The sequence below is a fragment of the Phacochoerus africanus genome, chromosome 8, assembly GCF_016906955.1.
Source record: "Phacochoerus africanus isolate WHEZ1 chromosome 8, ROS_Pafr_v1, whole genome shotgun sequence".
NCBI lineage: Eukaryota > Metazoa > Chordata > Mammalia > Artiodactyla > Suidae > Phacochoerus > Phacochoerus africanus.
This window is the reverse complement of record NC_062551.1, coordinates 155244162-155267597: the sequence shown is the minus strand read 5'-3', so window position 1 is coordinate 155267597 and position 23436 is coordinate 155244162. Positions and strand designations below refer to the sequence as shown.

The 23436-nt window shown below is 37.0% G+C and overlaps 1 protein-coding gene across 1 annotated transcript in view; it reads left to right on the top strand.

Moving 5' to 3' along the window:
- The window catches only part of PRKAA2 (protein kinase AMP-activated catalytic subunit alpha 2), a 63536-nt gene that overhangs the window by 26640 nt on the left and 13460 nt on the right, over positions 1–23436 (top strand). The window contains exons 2-6 of the mRNA XM_047788908.1: positions 2118–2259; positions 10979–11072; positions 12159–12303; positions 14290–14377; positions 16850–17074. Of these exons, the coding sequence (XP_047644864.1) occupies positions 2118–2259; positions 10979–11072; positions 12159–12303; positions 14290–14377; positions 16850–17074 (694 nt within the window). The remainder of the gene's footprint in view (positions 1–2117; positions 2260–10978; positions 11073–12158; positions 12304–14289; positions 14378–16849; positions 17075–23436) is intronic.

Sequence of the window (23436 nt, the reverse complement as noted above, 5' to 3'; positions counted from 1 at the left end):
TAAAATAATTTAGAAAATGCCTTCTTAATACAAAAGATTTATGAGAACTGGATTTTGAGAAGAATCTCTTTTCTGAAGTATAACTTTTGGTTAAGAAATCAAATTATAATTGGAATATATGGGATATCTTTGAGAAAAGGATTTTCTTGTATTCTTTTTCGTCCAAGTGCTGTTTCTAGTCTGTTTACCCATGGCACGTTGCTGTTGTCATGGACATGCTGTGGTATTGTATAGCATTGTGGTTTTAATTTATATTCCCTGCTGACTGATAATTTTGAGCTTTTTTTAATTTTTTTTTTTTAAGGGCCACACCAATGGCGTATGGAAGTTCCCAGACTAGGGGCCAAATTGGAGCTACAGCTGCTAGCCTACACCATAGCCACAGCAACACCAGATCCCAGCCGCACCTGCAATCTACACTGCACCGCATGGCAACGCTGGATCCCTGACCCACTGCGCAAGGCCAAGGATTGAACTTGCATCCTCATGGATACTTGTTGGGTTCATTACTGCTGAGCCATAATGGGAGCTCCTATTTCTTCATTTTTAATGACAGACATTCTAACAGATGTGATGTTTAATTGTGGTTTTGATTTGCGTTTGCCTGGTGATTAGTGATGTTAAGCTCCTTTTTGTGTACTTGGCCCTTTGTATACCTCCTTTAGCAAAATGTTTATTCCGTTCCTGTGTCCCTTTTTAAAATAATTTGTTTGTTGATGGTTTGTTGTGCAGAAACTTTTTAATTTAATTTAGTCTCATTTGTTTTTGTTTTTGTTGCCTTTGCTTTTCTTTTCTTTTTTCTTTTTTTTCTTTTTTTTTTTTTTTTGTCTTTTTGCCATTTCTTGGGCCACTCCCGCAGCATATGGAAGTTCCCAGGCTAGGGGTTGTATCAGAGCTGGAGCCACCAGCCTATGCCAGAGCCACAGCAACGCAGGATCCGAGCTGCGTCTGCAACCTTCACCACAGCTCACAGCAACGCTGGATCCTTAATCCACTGAGCAAGGGCAGGGGTCGAACCCGCAACCTCATGGTTCCTAGTCGGATTCGTTAACCACTGCGCCACAACAGGAACTCCGCCTTTGCTTTTCAAGTCCAAAAAGTCATGATGAATATCAAGGAGCTTACCCTGTTTTCTTCTAGAAGTTTTATGGCTTTTGGTTTTAAATTTAAGTCTTTAATTCATTTTGAGTTGACTTTGGTGTGATGTGTAAGATAGGGATCTATTTTCATTCTTTTTTCCTCATTGTACATTCTTGTTTCCTTTGTCATAAATTAATTGACCTTACATGCATGAGTTTATTTTTGGGCTCTCTATTCCATTCCATTGATCTCTTTTTCTGTTTTTACACCAATACTATGCTGTTTTGATTACTATAATTTTGTAATATATTTTGAAATCAGGAAGTGCGATATATCTAGTGTGTTCAGGACACTGTGGTGTATACTTCCCGGGAGATTCAGATGAATATTGATTGTCTTATTCAAGAAGGGTACGACTTGTCAAAAACACAAGTATTTATTATAGCCTAAAAATGGTAAATGACACTTGAGCTTTCTAAATATACTGTAAGAGTTTTAAAGAAGTAGAGACTCCATCAAAGAGGAAGAAAATTGGAAAGCTTTATAGAAAAGGCCAAAAAGAAGGGGTACATGTAGATTTTCTGATGAAATGGTAATTAAACTTGTTATGAGTTTTAATTTAATTATGAGTTATTATAGCAATTATTTGTTCTTCAATAATGTATGACTGGGTTAACCAGAAGGGGACAAAGAATGAGATTAACAAAACCTAGTAAATTATATTCTGTCCAGAAGATGTTTCGAATTTGATTATACTTTTAGGTGGGAATGTGGAATTCAGTAATTTTTCCACAAATAGTTAATTAACATCTCTATGCTAGGTGGTGATACAGAAGACTAAGATACAGTTTCTTTCCTTAAGGAATGTATACTCCAGTGGAAGAGACAGACATGAAAAGAGATATCTTTAGTTCTATGAAATAAATTATATCAGTGGTATACATGAATCAAGAAATTTGGGGTTACAGTGGAAGGATGCATGAATAAACGATTACATTACTATGACAACAGATTTTTTCCCTTTTTCTTTTCTCTAGTTGGAGAACATCAACTGACAGGCCATAAAGTGGCAGTTAAAATTTTAAATAGGCAGAAGATTCGCAGTTTAGATGTTGTTGGAAAAATAAAACGAGAAATTCAAAATCTAAAACTCTTCCGTCATCCTCATATTATCAAACTGTAAGTATTTTTGCATTTGATAATATAAAAGATGAAGTGTCTTAAAATATTATATTTCAATTTATAAATAATAATTTTCAGTTAAACTTTTACAAAAATACAGTTTTTCGTATTTATATTTAGCAAGCATTAATTCATTTAACCTCCATCAATCCTTTTTTGCATACTTCTGGTTCAGAACTAAAAATGTAATTTAAATTGCCTCTTCTTTGTCATATTCATGTTGAAGATCATTTAGGACTGCTGAATTCTAGACTTGCTGTTTCTAGAATTATTTTGTAATATTCTAGTTACTTCAAGTTAGCATATCAGGATTTTTTTTTTTTGAAAAGGTGGAAAGTAGCAGTTAAAGATTATCTGCCATAGTATTACATGCAAAACTGCAATCATTATTTTGATTACTTATAGTAAAGCTCTTAGGAAGGCAAATGAATTTTTTTTTTTTTTGGATAAGACAGGCTGCAAAATTAGAAGGTAAGTAAATTGAGATTGTAATAAGCTACTTAATTAGATTGAAAGATAAATAATTTAAAATTGACTATATCCATAGACGGTTTAAACATTAAGTGTGCCATAGTGTTGTTCCTTTACATAATTTGGGGGCAGTGTTTAATACTTTTGCAAAAATATAATGTGCTAAACACTGAAAACTGTATTTTTATCTTAAAGCTTAGATAGAGTTTAATAGAAGATTTTTTTCATTGAATGCCTGATAATGGCTAGAAACTGTATTGAACATTTTACATATATAATTTCACTTCATCCTAAGGTAGTAGTATTATGCTCATTTTTAAATATAAGAAAATCATGTATCTATCTGTCCCAGGTCAAATAGCTGTAAATTGCAGAGCTAGTAGTTGAGTTCATACCTGATTCCAAATGCTATGCTGTTAATCTCTACTCTGATACTAAGAAAACTGAGAAGAAACATGGTATTATTATCTTTCAGTCTTTGTTTGCCAGTTCATACATTATAATTAGACATTAGATTTAGCCTAAACTTTGTTAGTGAGCAATCTTTGGATGTCAGGAACGACTTGATATCCCTCATAACAAGGCTGCCTAGTAGCTGTGGTAGACAGTTGTGCCCCCATCCCCAAGATGCCGTTGTTTCCAGCGAATATGTTATATTGTATGGCAGAGGAGAATTAAGGTTATAGGTGGATTTAAGGTTGCTAGTCAGCTAACAATAGGAAGATTTTCCTAGGTTATCTGGGTGGGCCCAGTGTAATAACAGTGGTCATTTAGTGTGGAAGAGGAGCTCACAACCAGAGAAAGAGATTTGAAGACGGAAGCAAGCTTGAAGTGATGGGATGTGGGAAGGACTCAGGCTCTGCCTGGCCTTGGAGATGGAGGAAGAAGGGGGGCCATGAGCCAAGGAAGGTGGTCTCTCTTTAAGAGTTGGAAAAGACAAAGAAGTGGATTTACCCTAGAGCCTCCAGATGGCAATGCAGCTCCTTTCTCCTTGATTTTAGCACAGTGAGGCATGTATCAGACTGCTACCCTATGAAATTGTGAGATAAAACATAATATATTTGTGCTGTTTTATGCACTAAGTTCTTAACGTGGCAGCAGTTGGAAACTAACAGAGTAACATTCTTGAAGTCCTTAAATGAATGGCTGATCCAGTTATTGCTGGGATTTGGAACACGCATTTAGTCTTTACTCTAACTAAATACTTTATTGCCAAAAAACGGTTGCAAATTGGTATGTTAAAGGAGCGGGCCCACTTAGTGTATCTTACTAACAGCATGAATATGAATATGCCGCTGACTGTTCAGAGAAGGATTTTGGGGTTGGCAGGCCACTGGGTGACCTGTGATGACTCAGTTCTCACACCACTATGATGATGACTTTATTCTAACAGTAAACTTCAGTGTCATTTGATATATATTTGAAGTTCACCTGATCATAAATGAAAACAAATGAGGCCCCTGAAATTGCATGGCAGTACTTGATCATAAGGTTCTCATCTAGGACCTGTACTCTAGATGATCCAGAATTCATGTATATAGGTTTTTAAAGATTATCATAAGAATTCAGATACCACTGATGAGCTCAGTGACTCATTCTCCTACTCTTTGTTCCCTTAACTTTAAAATGGAGATACTTCATGGTTCTACTTGAGGATTAAATGTCGTTCTCACTGTTATAATGCCTAATACTTTGTTGTACATTGGCTCCAAAGCAAGAATTGGTGGCCTACAAGCAGTTTCCAGTCCACTTATGATTCCAAATGATTTTTGGTTAACTGTAACAGTTCATATCTGACTTTAACTCCATGTTAATTATGGCTTTATTCTACTTGCTGAATGACTTCCAAGCTAAATCTCTTTGCTCTTCCTTAGTAAGTGGTCACTTCTGTAAAAGAGGAGAAAACTGAAAAAGTGGAGTGAAAGGATCACAGGCCAAAGTGAGAGTGGAGAAGGGAGAGCTCTCTCTGCATCTTCCTTGTTCCTTGACCTCGTCACTTTTAGAATGCCAACCCTGAGCGATCCCATGGAAATCTTGTCCATTTAGGGTGTGAGTCCTAGTTCGTGTTCTGCTCCTATAAACACAAATTAGATTTTGTCAATAAGCAGTTGTCAGTTGTCACAAGGATTTAAGAGCTTCTTTTTGGTGTTATATCTACTAGTGTTTTCTTCTGTTTCTGTAATTATTTATAATTGATTTTGATTTGACTACTTATTTCATTGTTATTGAATTGTTTAATTATTTGCTGTTTTGTGAAGGAGTTTATAGAATATTCTCAGGGTTGGTCAGAAGATAATTAGCAGAGAGAAGTTTAAATCTTCTGGTTTCTAGCCTTGAACTTCATCCATTCAGCTGCATTGTCTCTTTAATTGTGGATCTGAATTGTTTTGAAAAAGGTACTCATGCGTTCCTGCTGCAGAACAAGCTTATTAACATGGCCTCTGGTAGAGTTGATGATTTAAACAGAGAGAGAAACCTGGTCCTTTTAGCAGTTTTGTTTATTTTCTGCAGTCTTGGACTAACTGCCAAGAATGTTTCCTTGCTAAAGAATGGGCCTCTAGAATTAGCAGGAAGGTTTGAAAACTAAATAGTAAGTATGAAGGTTATACATTGCACAGTTTCGCTACTCACTCAACTTGAAAGAAATTCCACCGAAAGACAAGTAAAAGGAATAAACAGGACCAGAAGGAAACTCCAGACTTTCCCATGAACTAGATTTGTTGAATTGATTTTTTTGTACTTGTTTTTTATTTCCTCATAGTTCTTAGAAAACTTCATTTTGACTGGTCAAAAGATCAGTACTTTCTAATTTGGTAGAGATGGTTTTGCCTACCAGTTTTTTAAAGTCTTTGTTTATCCATCCTGTGGTCAGCTCTTTAACATTGTTCATCATCACCACCTTGAAATGCAGTCTGTAGGCTTTTGTGGCATCCTGGTTTTCTGACTTTCCTGTTACATTCTTGCCTCTTCTTGAAACTTTCTTTTAGGAGCCCCTCATTATCTGCCTAGCCCTTGGGTATGATGTATTTCGGTGTTCTGAGCTAGTGTGATTTTAGTGGACCCTTTTTGGGTGATCTCATCTGCTGCCATGGTGGCATTTGTCATTTCTGTCCTAAAGATTTTCAAATCTGTATTTCTAGGCCAGAAATTAATCCTCAAGTCTGAACACATTTATTGATTTAAAAAAATGATATAATTGATTTACAATGTCCTGTCAGTTTCTGCACAGTGACCCGGTTACATATACATTCTTTTTCTCACGTTATCCTCCATTATATTCCATCGCAAGTGATTGGATATAGTTCCCCTGTGCTATACAGCAGAATCTCATTGCTTCTCCACTCTAGATGAAATCGTTTGCATCTACTAATCCCAAACTCCCAGTCCATCCCACTCCCTCCCCTTGGTAACTACAATTTTGTTCTCCGTGAAAGTTTTGTCTGGATATGTGCCCAGGAGTGGGATTGCTGGGTCATATGGTAGTTCTGTCTTTAGTTTTCTGTGGTACCTTCATACTGTTTACTGTGGTTGTACCAATTTACATTCCCACCAACAATGCAGGAGGGTTCCCTTTTCTCCACACCCTCTCCAACACTTGTTATTTGTTGGCTTACTAATGATGGCCATTCTGACTGGTGTGATGTAGTACCTCATAGTAGTTTTGAGTTGCATTTCTTTAATAATTAGTGATGTTGAGCATTTTTTCATGTGCCCGTTGGCCATCTGTATGTCTTCCTTGGAGAAATGTCTATTCAGGTCTTTTGCCCATTTTTCAATTGGGTTGTTTGTTTTTTTGCTGTTGAATTGTATGAGTTGTTTGTATATTTTGGAGATCAAGCCCTTGTCGGTTGCATCGTTTGAAACTATTTTCTCCCATTCTGTAGGTTGTCTTTTTGTTTTCTTTATGGTTTCCTTTGCTCTGCAAAAGCTTGTAAGGTCCCATTGGTTTATTTTTGTTTTTGTTTCTATTTCTTTGGGAGACTGGCCTAAGAAAACATTTGTAAGGTTGGTATCAGAGAATGCTTTGCCTATGTTCTCTTCTAGGAGTTTGATGGTGTCTTATGTTTAAGTCTTTAAGCCATTTTGAGTTTATTTTGGTGCATGACATGAGGATGTGTTCCAGTTTCATTGGTTTGCATGCAGCAGTCCAGTTTTCCCAGCACCACTTGCTGAAAAGACTGTCTTTTCCCCATTTTATGTTCTTGCCTCCTTTGTCGAAGATTAATTGACCGTAGATGTCTGGGTTTATTTCTGGGTTCTCTGTTCTGTTCCATTGGTCTGTCGGTCTCTTTTGGCACCAGTACCACACTGTCTTTGTGGCTTTGTAATGATGCCTGAAGTCAGGGAGAGTTATGCCTCCTGCTTGATGTTTGTTCCTCAGGATTGCTTTGGCAATTCTGGGTCTTTTGTGGTTCCACATAAATGTTTGGATTGTTGCAGTTCCCGTCCTGGCGCAGTGGGAATGAATCTGACTAGGAACCTTGAGGTTCGATCCCTGGCCTCTCTCAGTGTGTTAAGGATCCAGTGTTGCCATGAGCTGTGGTATAGGTCACAGACGCAGCTCAGATCTGGCATTGCTGTGCCTCTGGCGTAGGCCGGCAGCTACAGCTCCTATTAGACCCCTAGCCTGGGAACTTCCATGTGCTGTTGGTGTGGCCCTAAAAAGACAAAAAGACAGAAAAAAAAATTTTTTTTGGATCATTTGTTCTAGTTCTGTGAAAAATGTCATGAGTAATTTGATAGCAATTGCATTGAATCTGTAGATTACTTTGGGTAGTATGGCCATTTTAATGATACTAATTCTTCCAGTCCAGGAGCATGGAAGATCTTTCCATTTCTTTGAGTCCTCTTTAATTTCCTTGATTAATGTTTTCTATTTCTCAGTATATAAGTCTTTCATCTCCTTGGTCAGGTTTATTCCCAGGTATCTGCTTTTTTTGGGTGTGATTTTTAAAAGGTGTTTTTGTATTGCTTTTCTAATATTTCATTGTTTAGGTATAGAAATGTGACTGATTTCTGAAAGTTAATCTTGTACACTGCTGCTTACTAAATTCTTTGATAAGTTCGAGTAGTTTTGTGTGGAGTCCTTAAGGTTTTCTGTATATAGTATCATGTCATCTGCATACAGTGACAGTTTTACCTCTCATCTTCCAATTTGGATACCTTTTATTTCTTTTGTTTGTCTGATTGCTGTGGCTAGGACTTCCGACACTATGCTGAATAACAGTGGTGAGAGTGGGCATCCTTGTCTTGTTCCAGATTTTAGTGGGAAGGCTTTCAGCTTTCCTCCATTGAGTATTATATTTGCTGTGGGTTTGTCATAAATGGCTTTGATTACGTTAAGGCCTGTTCCCTCTATACCCACTTTGGTGAGAGTTTTTATCATGAATGGATGTTGGTAGACAGGGTTTATTTTTTAAGACGGGAGGTGTTATGGAATGTATGCCAAAGGGAATGATTCAGTCAGGAGGGAGAGATTGATGCAGGAACGAAGAGCAGTTTGTAGTAACCAAGTTCTTTTGAAGGTGGGTCAAAGGAATCCCATGCATAATTGGAGGAGTTAGTCTTAGTCTATAACGAAAGAGTGAGTGGCTGTGTGTGTGGAAGGAGAGAGAATTAGAACTGAGGAGGTCAAGGAAATTAGAGGTTATGTATTAGACAACCAGAATGATGACAACATTAGTAGCAGGCAAAAAGACCTTAAATCAGAATGAGAGGGCATTGACAAGGGTATTGGGTAGTATAACCTGATCATCTGCACTTCAGAGACAGTAGGGTTTCTGAGGGAGGAAGTTCTGAGTGAGGGTTTCCTTTAGACCATCGTTCTTTACTGGACTATGGAAATCAGCCAGCATTTAAAATTTCATTGTGAATTAATAAAATCTAGGTTGTGGTCAGTAATGGCTATTGACATCTCCAGAAAGAGAGACAGGTATCACACCCCTTTGGCTAGAAGCACACGATCACCATCGAGTCTTTAAAAAGAAAATAAAAGTCAACCTGAAATCTGAACCAGGTCTTTAGATCCAACAGTATTTAGTGAAGACCTGTGCTATAGGAATCAGCAGCTGAATTTATTAGAATTCCATCACTTCTTTTCTCTTATACCCCAAAGATGTACAGAGCAGAAAAGTGATTGAGAATTCTGTTAATAAATCAGATCAGCCAATGGTGAGGTGACACAGTGGGTGCTTCTGCTCTACACTATTTATTTTAGTTAGAGGTGGGTGCCTGTTAGGATTGCTTTTATAGAACTATTTCCTCTAGAGTTCTCAGATACAATTCCCTTTTCACAGTTCATGTGAAGTAGACTCAACCTATTCACCAGTTATATTAGTTTATTCTGTATGGAGTGGGGTATCTTGTCCTTTTTCATCAAAGACTAACAATTGCATTATAAATATTTCTTCTGAAAATCTATAATCATTTTCAGTACTATAGCTTTACTATTTTACTTTTTCTTTTTCTTTTCTTCAGTATAGTATTGAAGTACAGTTGATTTACAGTGTTGTGTTAATATTTTACTTTTTACAAATGTTTAATTTATATATGTGCCCTCTCTTAAAATCTATGGTATATAGTTATACCACCAACTTCCTGGCCATTTTTTCCTCTCTTCTTTAATGAAGAACAGTAACCAGAACCACAACTTAGCGCACATTTGGTTTTTTGCCAAATAATAAAAGGTGCCCCATCAGGGTAGACACATCCACTCAGACACATGCTGTGTCAATGTGTACTGCCAGAAGGTGGCCTCTGGGCCACTTTTAAGCTCCTGTTTGTGCCTTCCACTGGGGGCTTTTAAGCTATGCAAAACTGCACAGCTCTATTTAGTGTCTCTAAATAGCAACTCAGTGTAAATTAGATATTGCTCACAAGAAGAGTAGAGCAATTATTTATATGTGTTAAATGCACCTTCAGTTAAAACATTAGTATTATATTTAACTTGTTTTTAAAGCTTTCAAAACCCTTGGTACAATTGTGTGTATGTGAACATTGTTTTTTAGGGAAAATTTTGTCAAACAGAGCCACGGTTCTTTATTTTATGTGCTCTGCTTTGAATGCTTAGAAAGTACATATATATATTTTCATATGTGTAGCCCACACACACACATATATATCTATTTATTTTTTATTATGGAAATTTCATAATGAATACAAAAGTAAAGTGATGAAGCCTTATGTACCTCTTATTCAGCTTTACCAGTTATCAGTGTATTGTTTTATCTGCTTCCTTCTACTTTTCTCACCTCAGATTATTTCGAAGCAAATCCTAAGTAATATTTTTGATTTATAAATTCTTCCATGTCTACTCTAGAAGATAAAAAGCTCTGTTATAATAAAATAAGCACAGTTCAGTATCACATCTAAACAAAGTATTATCAACTATTCAGTCAGTATTCAGAGTTTCTCGATTGTTTCATAAATGTTTTTTTAAAGTCACTTTGTCTGAATTGGAATTAAAATAAGTCTATAAAGTATAATCGATCAGTATGTCTCTTGATTTACTTTTATACTCCTTTTTTCTTGCATTTTGTTTTTTTGAGTAAAGGATCATTTGTCACTATGGATTTTGCTGGTTGTCTTCATCTTGGTATCATTTTACCTTTCCAAGAATATTTTTTTTCACTTATATTTAAATATAAGATAGCTCATTTCCATAAAAAAATTGTGCTTAAATGGAAAAATTAATGCTTAATTTAGTTGTTGTGGGATGAAGGATTTTATAGATTTTGTAAACGTGAAAGGGGGATCTGAAGGAAAGTTTTTTTGTTTTGTTTTGTTTTTTTGGCTTTTTGCTATTTCTTGGGCCGCTCCCGCAGCATATGGAGGTTCCCAGGCTAGGGGTCTAATCGGAGCCGTAGCCACCAGCCTACACCAGAGCCACAGCAACGCGGGATCTGAGCCACGTCTGCAACCTACACCACAGCTCACGGCAACGCCGGATCGTTAACCCACTGAGCAAGGGCAGGGACCGAACCTGCAACCTCATGGTTCCTAGTCGGATTCGTTAACCACTGCGCCACGACGGGAACTCCTGAAGGAAAGTTTTTAAGCCCTGTAAAGTAACTGAGTTTTATAAAGCTCCATGTTAATAACTCTGTGATTATATTGATTACATTATGTAATTTGTTGCCACCTTGAAATATTGTAAAATACTGGAATATGAAATTATAGCAAGAATGGATATACTAGGTTGATTTTGGTTAATGTAAATTTTTTATTTTTTTTCATTTACAAAAAGATACCAGGTGATCAGCACTCCGACAGATTTTTTTATGGTAATGGAATATGTGTCTGGTGGTGAATTATTTGATTACATCTGTAAACATGGACGGGTGAGTAACATGCTATCTAGTACAGTAAGCTCTTAAGCTAAATAAAGAAGAAAATAGAAGGAGCAAACCACAAAGATTGATTCAAAGTTGGGGTTGCTTCTGCAGTAATGTCTAACTAAACATATAGAGTATTAGACATATTTTCTTTCTTAAAAAGTGTACCTTGTGAAATACTGATTTTAGGAAATGCCCACTTATTGGCCAACTGAAAAGCCTATACTTTTCAAAATGAAAAATCAGTTCTGTAACATCATGTTGAAGCGTCAGTTATATTCTTAGTGCTTTGACTTATGTTCTGTTTTAGAGTATGTTTTACTTGCTGATTCCCTGAAACATGGTGCACATTTAGTAATATTAATTGAAAATGAACTGTAACTGCCTAGTAGCAAAGAAAAACCTGTTGAGCTTGAATGCAAGTGTTTGGGTTGTTTGATTTATTGAGAATTCGAATACAATTCTAATTAGTTATATTTAGGCTGATTATGAAACTAAAATTTTTGCTACATAGATGTCCCAAATCTTTTCTTTTTTTTTTTTTTGTCTTTTTTGGGGCTGCACCTGTGGCATGTGGAGGTTCCCAGGCTAGGGGTCGAATCGGAGCTGTAGCTGCCAGCCTACACCATAGCCACAGCAATGTGGGATCTGAGCTGCATCTGCGACCTATGCCACAGTTCATGGCAGCGCTGGATCCTTAACCGACTGAGCAAGGCCAGGGATCGAACCTGCAACCTCATGGTTCCTAGTCGGATTCCTTAACCACTGAGCCACGACGGGAACTCCAGTTTTTTGTCTTTTTTTTTTTTTTTTTTTTTTTAAGGGCTGCACCGGTGGCATATGGAGGTTCCCAGGCCTGGGTTTGAATTGGATCTATAGCCACTGGTCTACACCACAGCCAGAGCAATGGAGGATCTGAGCCAAGTCTTCAAACTACACCACAGCTCATGGCAGTGTCAGATCCTTAATCCACTGAGCAAGGCCAGGGATCGAACCTGCATCCTCATGGATAGTAGTCAGATTCATTTCCACTGAGCCATGACAGGAAATCCCCCCAAATCTTCTTAATGCTGTTTCTTTTACACCTGATAGGTTGAAGAGATGGAAGCCAGGCGGCTCTTTCAGCAGATTCTCTCTGCCGTGGATTACTGTCACAGGCATATGGTTGTTCATCGAGACCTGAAACCAGAGAATGTGCTATTGGATGCACAGATGAATGCCAAGATAGCAGATTTTGGTATGTAACTTGAAGGTGGTTTAGAAGGGTACTAGCTGCCTTTTCAGGAGTGTCAATAAATAACTCTTAACAAACTTTCAGTTTTACAGTGTAAATCCTATACTGTGAAAAAGATTAGTTGTACAGTCTCCACACTAGCTTACTCTATTCATTGAAATCACTTTTTAAAAATGCAGGTACTTCTAGGGAGTTCGTGTTGTGGCCTAGTGGTAATGAACCCAACTAGTAACCATGAGGACGCAGGTTCGATCCCTGGCCTCAATCAGTGGGTTAAGGATCTGGCATTGCCATGAGCCGTGATGTAGGTCGCAGAGGCAGCTTGGATCTGTTGTTGCTGTGGTCTAGCTCCGATTAGACCCCTAGCCTGGGAACTTCGATATGTCATAGGTGTGGTTCTAAAAACACATGCAAAAAAAAATGCAGGTACTTCTAGAGAAGTTAGAGAGCTTACATCAAGGTAAATCCATTCAGTCTGCATTCCCTCCTGAGTGGAAATGAGAGTTAAATAGGTTTTTTTGTGTGTGTGTGAGGAGCACAAACTCCTTAGAAAATCTAATGAAAATATGGGCACTTTCCCTGATAAATGCACTTACTCTTAAATGGAGATACATGAAAATTTGCATGTATTTTGGGAGTTTTGTAATGCTTCTGATTTGATCAAGGAGGAATGTCAGTGGATAATATCTAACAGCTTGATAAAAGAATAGGAGGTTTTGTCAGGGGTAAAATAAAAGGGTAAAATGTAACTTTTATGCACCAAATGCTTTCTGGGAGAAACATAGCTTTCTGGGATACCATGGCAGGATGTTTGGGAAAAGGATTAGGTAGTGAGAGATTATGGAAAGAGATAAAAAGGTACCAGAGTTCAGCATTGCTTATTTAAAATTTTTGTCAGGAAATTAATTTTCTTATTTCTTTTCTAAATCAAAACTCATTTAGTACTATAGTTCAACTAGATTTTTTTTTTTTTCTTTTTGCTATTTCTTTGGGCCGCTTCTGCGGCATATGGAGGTTCCCAGGCTAGGGGTTGAATCGGAGCTGTAGCCGCCAGCCTATGCCAGAGCCACAGCAACGCGGGATCTGAGCCGTGTCTGCAACCTACACCACAGCTCACGGCAACGCCGGATCGTTAACCCACTGAGCAAGGGCAGGGACCGAACCCGCAACCTCATGGTTCCTAGTCGGATTCGTTAACCACTGTGCCACGACGGGAACTCCTCAACTAGATTTTTGGTTAATAGAATATTTATCTGTGTTGAATTAAAACTTTCCAAATAAACCTTTGGAACATAATCTTTATAAATTGGTGCTTATCTAATTTCTACTTAGATTTTTTTTTTCATGCCTTTGAAAGCAGGGCATAAAAAAGTGATAGTAGTCTCTATTTTCTTTCAGCTGCAGAAGTGGGTAAATAATATTTTGATGTTTTTATGTTTGGAAAAGTTCATATGATTTCGAAAAACCTCATTTATGTGAAGTGAATCAATCTTATTTAGAAAAGGATTTTTTTTTTTTTTTCCCTTTTTAACAGCACACCTGCAGCATATGGAAGTTCCCAGGCTGGGGTCAAATCAGAGCTGTGGCTGCCAACCTACATCACAGCCACAGCGACTCGGGATCTGAGCCACCTCCATGACCTACACCAAAGCTCACAGCAATGCTGGATCCTTAAACCACTGAGCAAGGCCAGGGATCGAACCCACGTCCTCATGGATACTAGTCAAGTTCTTAACCCACTGAGCCACAGCAGGAACTCCTAGAAAAGAAATTTAATTTCAATCATATGTATGATGAAGCCTTTTTATCATGTGTAAGCATTCTGAAATGATCTCTTTCTAGTTAGCAAATGCTTTCCACTGCTTTTTAAAATAATTAAACATGATAATATGTGAGGCTTTACAGACTTCAGGTTTTTCCTTATTTATTTATCTGTATTTACTTTTAAACATACCTAATACCAGGTAAACATACTCCTTTTATTTTCAGGATTATCTAATATGATGTCAGATGGTGAGTTTCTGCGAACTAGTTGTGGGTCTCCAAATTACGCAGCACCTGAAGTCATCTCAGGCAGGTAAAAATAAAAATACATGAGTGAAAAGAAAGCTTCTTGTAATGTTTTGTTCATTCTGGTAACATTTAAATATAATATATTCTCTTTGGAAAATAAGACTTTTAACCTCTAGAAACACATGGTCCATCCCTTTAATTTTTCTGTTGTCAATGGAGAGAATAGTTATATCAAAGGATTTTTTTTTTTTTTAATTTTATGGTTACACCTGTGGCACATGGTATTTCCTGGGCTAGGGATTGAATCCAATGCCAGATTCTTTAACCCACTGCCTCAGGCCAGTGATCAAACCTGCACCTCTGCAGTGACCCAAGCCACTGCAGTTGCATTCTTAATCCACTGTGCCACAGAGGGAACTCCTAAACAATTTTTAAAAACAGTTAATTTAGATTTTGTTATGAATATATTTGAGGAGTTTTTCCATTAAAAATTGAAACAATTTTATTTCCCCAGTACAATTTTTTTTCTACTGTACAGCATGGTGACCCAGTTACACATAAATGTATACATTCTCTTTTCTCCCATTATCATGCTCCATCATAAGTGACTAGACATAGTTCTCAGTGCCACAGAGCAGGATCTCATTGCCAATCCATTCCAAGAGCAATGGTTTGCATCTATTAACCCCAAGCTCCCAGTCCATCCCACTCCCTTCCCCTCCCCCTCAACCTCGGCAACCACAAGTCTATTCTCCCAGTCCGTAATTTTCTTTTCTGTGGAAAGGTTGGTTTGTGTGCTCTATTAGATTCCAGATATAAGTGATATCATATGGTATTTGAAACAAATCTTGATTTTTTTCATTTTAGAAAATCACAGCTAAGAGAGCAAGCTTTGGCTATATTAAAGCTAGTGTCATTATTTACTTATCAGATACAGTTCTTTAATAATACTTTATATACCTTTTTTTTTGGGGGGGGGGTTGCCCCATGGCACATGGAGTTTCTGGACCAGGGATCCTATCCAAGCTGCAATTGTGACCTGTGCTACAGCTGTAGCAACATCGGATCCTTTAACCCATTGTGCTGGGCTGAGGATCAAATCTGCATCACAGTGCTACAGAGACACTGCCAATCCTGTTAGGCCACAGCGGGAACTCCTATATATTCTTTAGTATTCAGAGTATTATTTTTATATTTTGTCTTTGGAAGAATGAGGTTTTTGCGGAGACAGCATTGTCCTTTAATGAAATTAAATTGCGCAAGAAGAGACTAATTCATGTAACTTACTCATTGGTACATTTTTTAAATGTTTATACAGAATGGTAAACCCAAGTCCAGATATGGGAATTTGGACTATATAGCAAACAGTGTAAATGATAGCGATTTTTATGGAAATGAATTACATTTTTTATTTCTTTTTTAATAATGATTTTTATTTTTTCCATTATAGCTGATTTACAGTGTTCTTGCATAGCAAGGTGACCCAGTCACCTATACATGTGTATATTCTTTTGAAATGAATTATATTTTTTAAATTGGAATTGTAGAGATCTGCTTTGTTACCTCAAAAATTATGTTTGAATTTGGGAATGTGCTATCAGGGGAACTTTAATACTGTAGAAAGTTAAGAGAGAAAAGGAATAACATTCTAGGCATAGATTTTCTGGATAACGGTAATCTTAGTCCTGTGGGCTACCAAGTGATGAGAATGAAAGTAGTAGCTACTCAGGATAACACAGCATCAGTACTGTCAGGTATTGCCATAGGGCTAGTTAGGTACTTGACTCTTTCAAATATTTTTTAAAATACGTGTGCCAGGCATAAACACTCTATTATATATGCATTTTCTTTTCTTTTAATATATTTATGATAAAAAGATTTAGCTTGCACACTCTAAGGTATGACTTTTTTTCAAATTTATGGTCATCTGCTTTGATGGTTCTATCAAAAACCACCCATAGAAAGTTTTATATTTCTTTTTTTTTTTTTGGTCTTTTTGTCTTTTCTAGGGCCGCTCCTGTGGCATATGGAGGTTCCCAGACTAGGGGTCGAATCGGAGTTGTAGCCGCCAGCCTACGCCAGAGCCACAGCAATGCGGGATCCGAGCCGTATCTGCAACCTACACCACAGCTCACGGCAACGCCGGATCGTTAACCCACTGAGCAAGGGCAGGGACCGAACCCGCAACCTCATGGTTCCTAGTCGGATTCGTTAACCACTGTGCCACGACGGGAACTCCAGTTTTATATTTCTTAATTGGTCAGTAAGTTCAGTCATATTAGCTTATGTTTAGTGGAAAATAAACATACTATTTTTCTTTTGGAAAATTTGAGTAGTAATTAATTGGCTATAACCAATTACTCTCTGGAGGGACAACCAGTGTGTGTTCAGGAGTGGCCATGGACTTCATTAAAGACCTTGAAAGGCAATGTACATGGATTCTGTGCTGTGAATATAGGTACATGTAGAAGCAGGGTACATATAAATGAGAAGTAACACTTGCATTTCAGGTTTGTGTTGTCATCTTTCCCTCTAGATTGTATGCAGGTCCTGAGGTCGATATCTGGAGCTGCGGTGTTATTTTGTATGCTCTTCTTTGTGGCACACTCCCATTTGATGATGAGCATGTGCCTACATTGTTTAAGAAGATCCGAGGGGGTGTTTTTTATATCCCAGAATATCTCAATCGTTCTGTTGCCACTCTCCTGATGCATATGCTGCAGGTTGACCCCCTGAAACGAGCAACTATCAAAGACATAAGGTGAATATTCTTTGTGTTGCTATTAAGTACACATTCTAGTATTAATAATAGTACCACTAACTGAATGCCTGCTCTATGTTAGGCACTGTAATGCTTTATTTTACACTGATTTTTCTTTCCTTATTACCTAAACCATATCCTGTTGCTCATCTTTTAAATATTTCAGATTGTTTCCCAACCTTTTCAGCTAAGGCGACAAAGCATACAGGCCCTTCATAGAAAGACTCGACTTACTTTCTTGAAAGTCTCATTTACTGCACTCACCACCATACCCGTTAAACCAGTGCCGCAGCCACATGGCACTTGTCCTTGTTCCTCAAACGTCACACATCCTTTATGCCTTCATATCTTTATTTATACTGTTCCTTTTCCCTCTGATGCCTTTTCTGCCTTTTGGACCTGATAGATTTCCATTCTTTCTTTAAAAATCTGCTTACCTTCTTTGTGAAATCATGTCTGATTTTCCTGGGCAATGTTGCTTCGGTGATTTCCACATTTTGTTCATGCTTTTATTCTTTCATTCTCATTTTGTATCTAGCTGTTTTCAGTGTATCTTTCTCCTGTCTTATACTATAAAAGTGTGGAGAGAGTATCTTACCATCTTTCTTCATACAGTGTTAGAAGGCCTAGGAATAGAGCATATGCTCAGCTTTTTAATGAGTTTCAAATGGAAAAACAGGGTGATATGTATATGGTTGATGATATAAAGCTAAGATTTTGAATCCAAAAATAGCTGCTAGTGGGTTTGCTGTGAAGGATTTCTTGTTATGTGAGAAACTTTGGAAAGTGCAGTTGCTGGTGTAACTGTGAATATGACCTTTCTATAGCACTCATGAGTCAGGAAGATCCACTGCCTTCTACTTTTTATCAGTCATGTTTCTTAGAGGGTGTTTTGTTCTTACCCAACATTTCATCATATATTTATTTGCCAACGCATTGTTCTGACATCTTTCCAGAATACTTTGCCTTGTCTCTTCATAAGACTCTTGGAATATTTAAATGATGGCTGAGGTAGTGTTTATGTGACTATTGCTGATCTCTTTGCAAGGAAAGAGTGATTCCTTTTGCATTCATGCATACTTTTCTTCCCCTACCCTGCCTTAGTGTTCCAGGCCTCATACATAAAAATATGAAATTGTAAATCAGCATCAGATTTTGTTATGGAAATGAACTTATTTAGCAGGAAAAACTCTTGTGTTCATAGATCTTTAGAATAAATAGTTCACTTAATTGACTTTGCCTCGGAAAATTAAATATCCTAATATATATGTATATACTTGAACCTGTTTTTATCAACACATACATTTAGAGTAGTAAAAGTACTGATTCTGTTATTTTAAAAAGTATATTTACAGGCTTGAGAAGAAAAATATAAATAGCTACTAGTATGAGTTATTTTATAGAAATAGGTAATATAGTGGTATTCATCTGTGTACTTAAAATACTAACTTGAATTTATGGTTTTCATTATTTTTAAATTTATCCATATTCTGGTTTTTTTTATGTTTAGAAATTCTTCATTTGATAAAATATGGTTCAACAGAGAAAGGATTACTAATTATTGAACAGTTGTTTTAAAACAAGCAATTTGCTAGATACTTAACATATTATTGCATTGATTCTTTTTGGTTTTTTTTTTTTTTTTTTTAGGGCCACAGGTGCAGCATACATAAGGAAGTTCCCAGGCTAGGGGTCAGATTGGAGCTATAGCTGCTGACCTATGCCACAGTCACAGCTACATGCGATCCGAACCACATCTGCAACCTAAACCACAGCTCATGGCAATGCCAGATCCTTGACCCACTGAACAAGGCCAGGGATTGAACCCGTATCCCCATGGATACTAGTCAGATTCATTTCTGCAATGCCACAGTGGGAACTCCTGCACTGATTCTTAATAGTAGCTATTTTTCTAATTTTATCAATCGTGAAAGTGAAGCTTCAAAAGGCTGTGTTTTGATTTATATATGTTTGTCCCTATTAAATTTGAAGTTGCTTTAAGAACCTAGTATTAACAGTGCTAGGTATTGTGCATTTGATATGAGTTATATCTTGAGTAAATCCTTTTTTGTTGAAAATTACCCAGCTAATAAGAGGCAGAAGTAGGGCTCAGAAATTGCCTGAATTCAAAACCTATACTACCATTCAGATTGCTACACCAGTTCTATATACCCATCTTCTCTCCAACAAATCATATATTTCTGTTATGCTACCACATTCTGTCTTATAGGCACACCTAGTTTTATTGCTCTTTGCTTTATTTCACTGTGTAGATACTGGGTTGGTTTTTTTTTTCCTTTTTTTTCTTTTTTTTACAAATTGAAGGTTTGTGGCAGCCTTTTTTTTTTAGCAATAAAGTGTTTTTTAATTAAGGTATGTATGTTTTTAGACATAATGCTGTTACAAACTTGATAGACTGCTGTATACTATAAACATAATTTTTTCATTTTTTAAAGTTTTATTGAAATATAGTTCACTTACAATGTAGTGATAATATTTCTGCTGTATAACAAAGTGGTTCAGTTAAATGTGTAAATACAGCCATTCTTTCTCAGATTCTTTTCCCCATATAGGTTATCACAGAATATTGGTTATACAGCAGGTCTCCATTGGCCAGTCATAAACATAATTTTTTATGCTCTGGGAAACCAAAAAATTGGTGACTTGCTTTACTGCAATATTCACTTTACTGTCATGATCTGGAACCAAACCTGTAGTGTCTGTAAGGTGTACCTGTATGTCCATAGAGGTCTTGTTTTTCTTTTAAGATGGTAAGCTGTCTTAAAGCTGTCTTAAGCTGTGGAGGTTAGAAACTATATCTCAGTATTTATTCATTCATTTAATCATTTTTTCTTTCTTATTTAACATTTATTTAACATCTGCTCTATTCAGGGTCCATTGCTAAGTGCTGGAAATATATTGGTAGATAAGACAGACATTATCTTCATAAAAATCACATCTTTAACTGCCTTAAGTTTAGTATTGCTATTATTGTTATTGTGGTTAAAAGTGAAGGGTTTAAAGTTCAACTGTCTAATTACAAATCTGATTTCTTCTGCGTACTAGCTTTTGGCACATTTCTTACCTCTTTGTGCTTTAGTTACATCCTATGTCCTGGATTTGTTTGGAGGATATTCTTACATTGCACCAATATGAATTTATGATTTTGTAGGTCTAAAAACAGTTGAATATTAGAAACTACAAATATTCATACTAATATAATTAAAGCTTTTAGAACAATGTCTGGCCTACAGTATTAGTATTAATATTATTTTCGGTGAATATGTAAGGACCTTTTAGTTGTAATTAAAGAAGTTTGCACACATTGTGACATTTCTAAAATTTGGTAGTCATTATAACTCATTTAGTCTTAAGTCATGTATCAAAATCAGGTACTAGTTAGTCATAACAGAAAGACGTAATTTCTGCTGGCTATATACTAACTGTATGAAATGAATTCGTTTTTGTCTAAGGTGATCCTTCATAAACGTCCTGGTTACTGCTCACCTTGGTAGAGTTAATTCAGAAATTGACTCCTGAAAATCAAAACCTGGAAGTATGGCTTTTTAATCAGCAGGGTTATTATTATAAAGAGTTGTGGTTCTTTTTCTAAATTAATTAGAAATCAAAATTTATTTGTTTTTTAAACATTTATTGATATAATTCACATACCATACATTTGCTCCTCTAAATTGTATGATTCAGTGGTTTTTCATATGTTCAAAAAGTTGTACATTCATCATCACTACTATCTAATTCCATAACATTTTCCTCATCCCCCGAAGAAACTCTGTACCTCTTTCCCCTCCTTGCAGCCTCTGGCAACCACTAACGTACTTTCTGTCTGTATGGATTTGCCACTTCTGGACATTTCATATAAATGGCATCACATATGATGGCATGTGGCCTTTTGAGTCTGGCTTCTTTCACTTAGCATGATGTTTTCAAGGTTCTTTGATGGTATAGCATGTATTAGTACTTTATCACTTTTTTGCTTGAAAAATATTCTGTTGTATAGATAAACCACATTTTTGTTTATCCCCTCATTTCTTAATGGCTATTTGGGTTATTTCCACTTTTTGGCTCTTGTGAACGATGTTGCCATGAATAAGCTTTTATATGTTTTTACTTCTTTTGGGTAGATGCCTAGAATTTGTAATTGTTGTATGTTGTTGCTCTTGTTTGTTTAGTGATTTTATTGAACTAATTCCATAAGTCTATATTCTTTGGCATGAGTAGTCACTGAAGTCTCTGCTTGGTTAGCTTAATGGTCAGCTAATTATTAGAGAGCGCTTTCCTTAAAGGTCTTGATCTAATAAGTCTCCCAGCCTTTGCTGAGGGACTCTGTGCATGTTGGGGTGTGTCCTGAGTGCTTTAATGAGACATTCATAACTGCATTAGTCTTCCCTTCCTACTAGCACAGAGCCTCAAAGTCAGCCAGTGATGAGAAATAAGGGCCTTTCTTGGGGATGCACACAGCTCTGCATTTATGAGTCCAAGGTTTATATCACAGTATTTCAAGGACCCCTGTGACACTCTACTCCATAACTTTTCCTTTTAAGTTTTTTTGACTGCCTTCTTGATTACTCCAACTCTTTTTTTTGGGGGGGGGGTATCTTTGGAATAAGTTTGTTTATTTATTTATTTTTTGTCTTTTTGCTATTTCTTGGGCCGCTCCCGCGGCATATGGAGGTTCCCAGGCTAGGGGTCAGTTCGGAGCTGTAGCCACCAGCCTTCGCCAGAGCCACAGCAACACGGGATCCGAGCCACGTCTGCAGCCCACATCACAGCTCATGCCAATGCCGGATCCCCAAACCACTGAGGAAGGCCAGGGATCGAACCCGCAACCTCATGGCTCCTAGTTGGATTTCCTAACCACTGAGCCACGACGGGAACTTATGGAATAAGTTTATGTTTTAATCCAGCGAGTTTCGTTATGTTTGTAGTTGTACAACCATCATCACAAGCTAATTTTAGAACATTTCTATTCCCAACTCCAGTCCATTCCTCCCCACCAACCTATCCCCTTTGATAACCATAAGTTTTTCAAAGTCTGTGAGTCTGTTCTGCACATAAGTTCATTTGTATCCTTTTTTTAGATTCCACAAATAAGTGATAGCATATGATATTTGTGTCTCACTAACTTCATTTAGCAGGATAATTTCTTGGTTAATCCATGTTTCTGCAAAAGCCATTCTTTCTTTTTTTTTAACTTCATTTTTAAAAAATTGTTATTTCCCCAACACAGTTTTTTTTTTTCCTACTGTACAGCATGGGGACTCAGTTACACATGCATGTTTACATAATTTTTTCTCCATTGTTGTGCTCCATTCCAAGTATCTAGACATAGTTCTCAGTGCTATACAGCAGGATCTCATTGTTAATCCATTCCAAAAGCAATAGTTTGCATCCATTGATCCCAAGCTCCCAATCCACCCCCTCCCTCCCTCTCCCCCTGGGCAACCACAAGTCTATTATTCTCCAAGTCCATGAGTTTCTTTTCTGTGGAAACGTTCATTTGAGCTGTATATTAGATATCAGATATGAGTGATATCATATGGTATTTATCTTTCTCTTTCTGACTTCCTTCACTCAGTATGAGAGTCTCCAGTTGCAGTCATCCATGTTGCTGCAAATGGCATTATTTCATTCTATTTTATGGCTGAGTAGTATTCCATTGTGTATATATACCACATCTTCCTCATCCCTTCATCTGTCGATGGACATTTAGGTTGTTTCCATGTCTTGGCTATTGTGAATAGTGCTGCAATGAACATGCAGGTGCATGTGTCTTTTTTAAGAAAAGTTTTGTCTGGATATATGCCCAAGAGTGGGATTGCTGGGTCATATGGTAGTTCTTTGTATAGATTTCTAAGGTACTTCCATACTGTTCTCCATAGTGGTTGTACCAGCTTATCTTCCCACCAACAGTGCAGAAGGGTTCCCTTTTCTCCACACCCTCTCGGACATTTGTTATTTGTGGACTTAATAATGATGGCCATTCTGACTGGTGTGAGGTGGTATCTTATGGTAGTTTTGATTTGCATTTCTCTAATAATCAGGAACGTTGAGCATTTTTTTCATGTGCTTGTTGGGCATTTGTACATCTTATTTGGAAAAATGTCTATTCAAATATTTTGCCCATTTTTCCATTAGGTTGTTGGTTTTTTTGCTGTTGAGTTGTCTAAGTCGTTTGTATATTTTTGAGATTAAGCCCTTGTCAGCTGCATCATTTGAAACTACTTTCTTCCATTCTGTAAGTTGTCTTTTTGTTTTCTTTTTTGTTTCCTTTGCTGTGCAAAAGCTTGTCAGTTTGATTAGGTTCCCATTGGTTTATTTTTGCTTTTATTTCTATTGCCTTG